The sequence below is a fragment of the Gambusia affinis genome, linkage group LG05, assembly GCF_019740435.1.
Source record: "Gambusia affinis linkage group LG05, SWU_Gaff_1.0, whole genome shotgun sequence".
Classification (NCBI taxonomy): Eukaryota; Metazoa; Chordata; class Actinopteri; order Cyprinodontiformes; family Poeciliidae; genus Gambusia; species Gambusia affinis.
Genome location: NC_057872.1, coordinates 28866390 through 28874528, shown reverse-complemented (window position 1 = coordinate 28874528; position 8139 = coordinate 28866390). Strand labels below are relative to the sequence as shown.

Below are 8139 nucleotides of genomic sequence, written 5' to 3'. Positions count from 1 at the left end.
GAAATTCGAAATAAAAGACTAAAAACAGAACAAACAGAATTAACGTGATATTGCCAATTCAAAATATTGCCAACATGAGCTGCTCAACTAGAATTTTTTTTAAAAATAATGAAGAAATGTTAGACATTTCTTTGCAAATTTCTTTGAGTTTATATATTTATATATATCAATTTATATATTCACACAGCCTGGAGGAAAATTACAAAATATGCCCGGCAGTCACATTTTTAAACAGATCGAAGTTCCAACAGTAAAAAACGACTTTTTTTTCCAGTATACCAAAGGCGCATTACTTATTTTTGTGATCTGTCGCGGATTTTATTTTGAAAATCAAACAGGAAAAACTGTTACAAATCGATTAATTGAAAATTCATTTAAATTAAGGCGCAAGTACCATAGAGCAACCGTAAAACGGGCAAGCAAGATTACCGTGAAAGAAAATAAGCATTTTCTGTTGTGGGAAAAAGAGAAAAATTCGTTGTCGGCAGGATTCGAACCTGCGCGGGGAGACCCCAATGGATTTCTAGTCCATCGCCTTAACCACTCGGCCACGACAACTGATGAGCATGTAAGGTGTGTAAGTTCGTTTTTATATATAGAATCCGGGTATCATTTGGCTGTTATCACGATTTTTTTTTTTTACTTTAGAAAAGGTGGTGGTCCGTGGGTTCCACCTAGTGGTCCGCGAGGTACTGCCGTGACGTGAGCTCAAAGCGCTACAGCTAGCTTTCCAAAGATTGTGTTAAAAGTAATAATTGAAAACTCGCGTAAAACCGGCTCACTCAAAAGAAAAGCTTCAGATATCGGTGGAAAGAAAACAGCTCTAGGACTACTTACATGACATAGCTGAGACATAGCTGCTGATTGTTTATATGTCCTTCACCAGCGACTGGATTCCTTTGAACGGCTCTATTCGGTGAGCGGTACAACTCGATTCAGTTAGACAGAACTGTTACTTGTTTTTTAGGACTTTAAATTATGCTCTGCTTACACGTCTACTATTGTTTTTTTTTATTTAATTAAATTATTAAATTAATTAAATACAATTAATAAGTACAACTAGAGTGGACTATTTTTATATTCAATGGTCCAGAAAAGGATTTTTTGTTTCCGCTAAAGCAACTCAAGTCTATTTTTTTTCAATTGTGATTCCAAATCACAAATTTTATTAAGTTTTTTTTTATGTCCATGAGTCTGACATCATTGGAAAGCTTAGACTCCACACTTTCAGAATCTGTAAATAACGCAATATGCCCAAGTAGATGGGTCTTCATGTTCATGGCTTTGGCGTGGCCAGTCACATACCAAACGGCACCATTCTTCATTCTTTATTAGGATGAACAAAGAAAACAAGTGAGTTAAGAAGCTAATAGTTTTACTTCAGGTCGCATTAGATATTAAGTTGTGTTATCGCGGGGCAATTTCAGGTGGTCCGTGACTGTTTAACAAACAGTCCTCAGACTAAACAGGACAAAGCTTGAGAAACACTGCATTAGATGATCCACTTGCATGTAAACCTAACAAGAAAAAGCCTGTAGTCACCATAACTTCTCATTTAAAATTAATAATGTGATGTTTTAATCAATCAATATTTACATACAACACATTAGAAATAAATTACCCAGAATTCTTCATGTCAAAAAACAAAATTGATATTGAGAGGCTACAATGAAAAATTGAATCAACTGTATAAGCTTTCACAGGAATATAATTATCATACATGCAGAAATAGTAACCAAAATAATCTTCAGGAAGGTTAGAAGCAGCTGCCTTTTTGCGTACTGTGAATCAAAACCATTCAAATTCAAGAGTTTGTGGAAGATTCTCAAGGTGTGGACTATGATTATAGTCAGCGCCTCAAGACCAAGCACACACAGATGTGTCACGAACGTCAGCTACAACTGTTGAATTCATCGTGTTGTTAAGCCACTACTTCACCACAAATGTCAGAAGTTGCTTGAGGTACAGTGTTTCACTGATGTTAATAGCTGACACTTTGTTATAATGGGTTAGTCTGAGCTGCATAACCCTAACCCTAACCCTAGCTCCAGGACACTTATATTATTGTTTCATCAGTGTCCCAGTGGTTTCTTGCCAGTTAGTAAATTAAGTATTTTTAACACGAGTGTATGCTTAATAAACTGTTTCTGTAGCCCAGGGATCTTTCAGTATTATACAAATATTGGAAGATGTAGAGTTGACACAAACCCACACTTAGCTTGTAGTTTTTTATTTCAAGTTTCATGTAATTGCCAAAAAAACCTTTAAACATAACAAAAAATTTCATAGTGCACATGACATGTGAGAGATTCTACGTCACAGTATTAGTTGCCACAGCGTGTTATCTTACTTCCCTTTTCCATTTCTGGTTTAATGAAGACGCAAGCGGAACGATTGAAAGGGGCTTATATTGGATTTTCCTATTTACGTATCGATTACATAACATATTAGGTTCCTCTGCTGTTGCTTTACTTTCCTAATAGCTACAGCAAACATTTCATTATTTCTTTGGTGAAGTATAAAATCATGCAAGGTTAAACCAGGGCAATAGTGTTCAAAGTTTCAAACCCTTGAAAAATCCAGAACTAAGAGACCAACCTCCAAACTTTCCCCAGAGTTAAATTTGTATACAATGTGGGTGTCTGTATATGTCTTCAATTTTCAGTTCTGCATTTAAAAGGTTAGTCTGGTTCGCCCCCTCATACACAGTTTCATGCTTTTCCCATCTGCACAAACAAAACACACTGGAACAAGGAGAACGTGAACACCAAAGCCGGAAACACAGTTTAATCAGCTCCAGTTTTAATAAATAATATATCTTTCACACCTTTGCACACATACAGAATGAGAACATAAAACTAGAACTCAACCTATCAAGAGCCGAGTTCTGGAATGGCTCAGTAGCAGCTTTTACTTACATACAGTCAACTGACTGTAATCCCACAACAATGAACAGAATATATTTGTTAACTAGTGTTTCGCTAACTTTCTTATTTTTATTTTCTTTGTTTAGCGTAATTTCAATTAAACATTTTCAGAAAATTCCTATCTTGAAAGTAAAAAAAAGAAAGACCGTTTTTGTATAACTCCGGGTTAACTCCCCCTTTCATAACTAAACGTTATCATTTCTACCCCACTTTTTTCCATTTTATACCTTTAAGCAAACCATTTTGTTTACATGTAGTTAAACTGCAATAAATATCTTTTCTCTACTCTAGTAAAGTATTTTCTTAAATTATAGGGACAAATTGTGCTAAAAAAAAAGAAAGCTCCAATTTCACAAACTATTTAATTGGATTGTCCTGCATATACCAAATAAACATATCTCTTGTCGGTAGATTTTAATTACCAGAGTAATAATACTACATTTCTTTACTGTCACCAGCCATCAAAACTGGGATAAATTGGTGGATGGTTGAAAAAACTAATATTTTTAAAGGTATGAAATGGTGAAAGGTTGAAATGATCAGCACCGGTTTTGGAACATAAACATCACAGTAAGAACAGTAGTCTGACAAAAAAAAAAAAAAAAAAGAGCTTTACCAGCTAATAGATTTTAGCCATGAAACATCCTGCGTATGAAGCTGCAAATAGTGCATTTATATTGTTTTTTAATTGAGGCATGGAGCATCCAAGCAACACGTTGCCGTGTGTCGTCCTGTCCTGAACCGGACCAGCCCAATCATCCTGGACGATCAAAGTCCCGACCTGAATCCTGACCCTGCAGACACTTTGATCGTCTCTCCACAGATCCTTCTTCCTTCCTTGCATTACTGCTGTCTCGGAGGAGGCCGACTTTATCACATCTTTCTCCAGACAGTCTTCAGACACAAATATGCTCCAACTTGGACATTTTGGGACCCAGAGTGTAAATTAGCATCAAGTCCTTCTTTTCCAGCGGCTTGAGCGGCGCGTTCAACAAGATTTCTTTCTTGGCAACCTGAATTCTGTCCTTGACTGTATTCGTCAAACATTTCTGTGGAGGGAGAAAAGAAAATTCATTTAGATCGGGAATAAATGAGGATCAGTCACAAATGCATAGAAAATAAAAATTAAACAATGTGAAGGTACTATTAGAGAATTTTTAGCACTTACATAGCTCAAGAAGGAAATGAGAAGTGCGAGCACCAGCAGCGCTGAGGCAAAAATGACCATGAGTTTATCTGCCAGCGAAGGGGTTTCAGGTCCGACGGGAGATTCTGCAGGATCAGCAGGACAATCTGGAGATGGAAACAGAGAAAACCGTTTAGAACCTTCTACGTTAGGGATAAATATAGGGATTATCACAAATTATTCAAAATAGTAGCAATGATTTTAACACCAAATGATTTATGTATATTAAAAAGGGTTAAATGCTAACTGGGGTTTTGCATACAACTTTAACCCGTACCTGTTTACACAGGTAGATATTTTTCTGTCTAAAACAGTCCTGATTTGGAAACCACAATAACCCACTTCACCATGAGGGGACTTGTTTTTACCTGGCAGTGTGAGCAGAACTTTCCCCTCCTGGTTCTGCTGTCCCACAGGTGCAGCCAGAAAACACAGGTACACTCCACTGTCGCTGCAGGTCACGTTGGGCAGGACGAGGTCAAGGGATTCATCCTGCAGCTCCACTTCCCTGGTCACGTCTTTGTACCATCTGGTGGTGCCATTTGGGAGGTTTTTGGCCAGAAGGCCATTGCGCTGATGAGACGAGTCTCTTCCAGCCTGTGAAACCATGGCAAAACTTGTTACATGTTTGTAGGAAACTGAGAGATCAGAACAAGAATCTGGCACAAGTTGCAATCACAACCTATTATATATAGTGAGTTACCAGTTCTGTTTATTTCACCAGTTTTTCTTAATTTTTTATTTATAGATTTAAGTAATCTATTATTAGACCAGCTCTGTAATCCTTAAACTGCCCTAGGATGTAACAATATTTTCTCAGATTTTCTGAAGGCTATTCAAGTTTTTATTGGACATCAGCTGCTTTTCATCCATTTCCAAATGAGCATTTTACTGCCACTGAACCCTGACGTACAAACTGTCCTGCTAGTAAAATCTTCCCAGCTTGCTGCTGAAAACTCAGTAAAGAATCAATTTGAAAAATGATCTGTAGGCTCTTTGTTACCAACTAGTCATCAGGACACAATTTGTTCCTGTGCGAATCTTTGAAAAGTAGAGAAGATAAATGTTTTTTAGCTTTAACAGTTTATTCAGAAAGCCAATAGCAGAAAACATTCTACAATAAATGACACATTTCTCAAGTTATGTCAAGTTTGTGCTTTTGTATCCTAAATATACATCTTTAAAAAGGGGGTGGTTTAAAACCTTTACAGAGAGCAATTTTCACGTAGGTATGTTGTTCTTATTTGACTTTTCTTCTTTATTAAATACTTCAGTTACAGGTTTATTACAGTAGGTCATTAAAATATTACATTATGCTTCCCAGGTTACTGGTATGGTGAAAATGCAGCAAAGAATCAATTTCTTTGCTGGTAATCTTTATGAAGTTATAAATCAGTAAATGATAAAAGTCTTCAGATCATTAAAGGTTGTCATCTTTTAAACAATAAAAAGAAAAGCAATGATGAAACATTTTTGACTAGTTATGCCAATTTGTAATGTTTATGAAATGTGAGATTTTTACCCTAAAGTATTTCTAACACATCTGACAGCCTATGAACTAGACTGTAATCATTACACTGATATGGCTTGGCAAGCTGAAATCTGAGGAATGAATGGGCTTAATAATAAACTAACTGCAGTAAACAGTGAACTATAACAGCTTAAACAACCAGTTTACTAGTGCTGCTGTTTAATTCTGACTTCTCTGTCGCAACAACAGACAGACTTCAATAATCCAGACTGCTGCTGTTCTAATCTTGCAAGCTCAGTTTTTTTATTTATTTATTTTTTTGCCCTAACCATTTCCAGTAACACATGAAACTTTCAAAGGAAATCCAACTGAAACGAGCAGCTGTGTAACAATGGTTGCGGTGTCGGGTAATGACAGGCGTGGACTTTCCCACTCGGATGTCTGCAGCCCTTGAAGAAAAACTTTGAATAAGCGGGTTTTCTTACCTTGTACCACCTCACGGCGCTGTACTGCACCCCGGGTATTTGTCTGGCGGTGCACCTCAGGGTAGCGTCCTGATCAGAGAGAGTGAAAACCTCCACCATGTCTTCGCTCACAGCTCTGCTGGATGCCGAGCACACTGACGGGTAGAAGAGAGGAATACGTCAGTAGGTTTTCCTTTCAGTTTGAATGACAGAAGTGTATCCAGAAAACACCTGGAGATTTTACATAAAACCAAAATCTATTAGAAACTCACTCAGTGACAGCAGCAGAGGAACACACAGCAGGTGTGGAGTCATCATGTTGAGTAGATTGAGAGACGCGGAGTCCAAACAATGATAAACAGACGGAGAAACGCAGACTGACGTGTAAAGGGCTCAGGTTCCTTTTAAATAGAGGTTTTGCTCCTCCCATTTCCGTATTTTGATTCTTCTGGTGGTTGTTTTTTAAATAGCGGGGTTTATTTCATTACTGGTATGCGGTTATTACATGTATTAATGTGCCTGAAGTGAACTGAAAGAGAAAAAGAAATAAATAATATTTAAAAAAATTGTTTCTCATCAGTCAGCCGGCGCAAGAATCGGCTGGAAGTGATGAGTAGCGGCGAGGGAGGAGTAATGAATTTTTATCATCTGATGACACAATCCTTCACCGGCGCAAGAAACGAGTTGACTCCGTAAAGTACGATAGTGAGTTCAACACTCTTAGGGGAAGTATTATCAGTCCTTTATTGTTTTCAATCATGATTAATGATGTTTTTACAGAAGTAGATCAGGATGTCATGCAATGATTATTTGCTGATGACGGAGCTTTGTGGAGAAAAGGGAAAAATTTAAGAATAGTGTATGAGAAAATACAGAATGCTATTAAATCTGTTGAAAATTGGGGTTATAACTGGGGAGTTAAATTCTCAGTAAGTAAAACAAAGACTGTTGTATTCAGTAGGAAGAAAATTGAAGAAATTGATTAAAAAATTTATGGAGGGAAAATAGAAAAAGTAAATAAATTTCGTTTTTTAGGAATCATGTTTGATTCCAAGCTTTTATGGGGTGATCATGTAAAGTACATTGAAGGGAAATGTAAAAAAGTTATAAATATAATGAGGTGTTTAACAGGGTTAGATTGGGGCGCAAATAAAATTAATTCAAAAAAATATATATATTGCTTTGATTAGATCAGTGTTGGATTATGGATGTGTAGTCTACAGGCAGGCTGCAAAATCAGTCATTAGTAAGTTAGAAGTAATTCAAAATCAAGCATTGAGATTATGCTGTGGAGCTTTGAAGACATCTCCATCTTTGACAGTGCAGGTTGAAATGGGAGAGATTCCTTTATATTTAAGACATAAGCAAATTATGCTAAATTATTGGGTGAGTTTGCAGGGACATAAGGAGGAGAATAATCCAGCAGTAAGAATCTTGAGACCTTGCTGGGAGAGTGGAAAAGCTAAAATAGATTGTTTTGCATGGGCAGCAGATAAATCCGCTAGAGAAATGGGGATGCAGGGAAAGAGATATTGTGCTGCGGTGCCTTATCCAACTACTCCTTTTTGGCTGTTTCCATATGTGAATGTTGATTTAGAAGTTTATAACAAAATGCAGGTTAATAAAGATAATAACTGGATAAGTTTAGTAAATGACAGAATTAAGAATACGTATAAATCCTTCATAATCATATATACAGATGGTTCAAAAGATTTTGTTTCAAATAAAACAGGATTTGCTTATGCTATTCCTGAACTAGATATATTTATGAAACAAAGAACATCTGACCATTTAGCTGTATATACAGTGGAAATGTTAGCGATACTGATGGCCTTACAGTGGGTAGAGCAAAATAAAATAAGAAAAGTTCTTGTATGTTCAGATTCATTATCAGCATTAATGTCTATTTTAAATATTTCATCTGAAAGTCGTATGGAGTTAGTATACGAAATTTATGAAGTTATATTTAGAATGACACAAACTCAAGTAGAGATTAGGTTTATGTGGATTCCAGCCCATAAAAATATAGAAGGGAATGAAATGGCAGATCATTTAGCTAAGGTGTCTTTGAAACAAAGTAGAATTATGGAA

At 36.5% G+C, this 8139-nt stretch overlaps 1 protein-coding gene and 1 non-coding gene across 2 annotated transcripts; both read right to left on the bottom strand.

The window, feature by feature from the left end:
• Positions 1–476: 476 nt before the first annotated feature.
• Positions 477–558, bottom strand: trnas-aga. The gene has a single exon. It is a non-coding gene; the product is annotated as a tRNA-Ser (tRNA).
• A 2227-nt stretch (positions 559–2785) lies between these two features.
• Positions 2786–6432, bottom strand: cd83 (CD83 molecule). Its single transcript, XM_044117295.1, has 5 exons — positions 6321–6432; positions 6070–6203; positions 4482–4710; positions 4096–4220; positions 2786–3976 (listed from the first exon to the last, which is right to left on the bottom strand). The coding sequence occupies exons 1-5, from the start codon at positions 6364–6366 to the stop codon at positions 3824–3826; spliced, it is 687 nt and encodes a 228-aa protein (XP_043973230.1). The 5' UTR covers positions 6367–6432; the 3' UTR covers positions 2786–3823.
• Positions 6433–8139: the final 1707 nt, after the last annotated feature.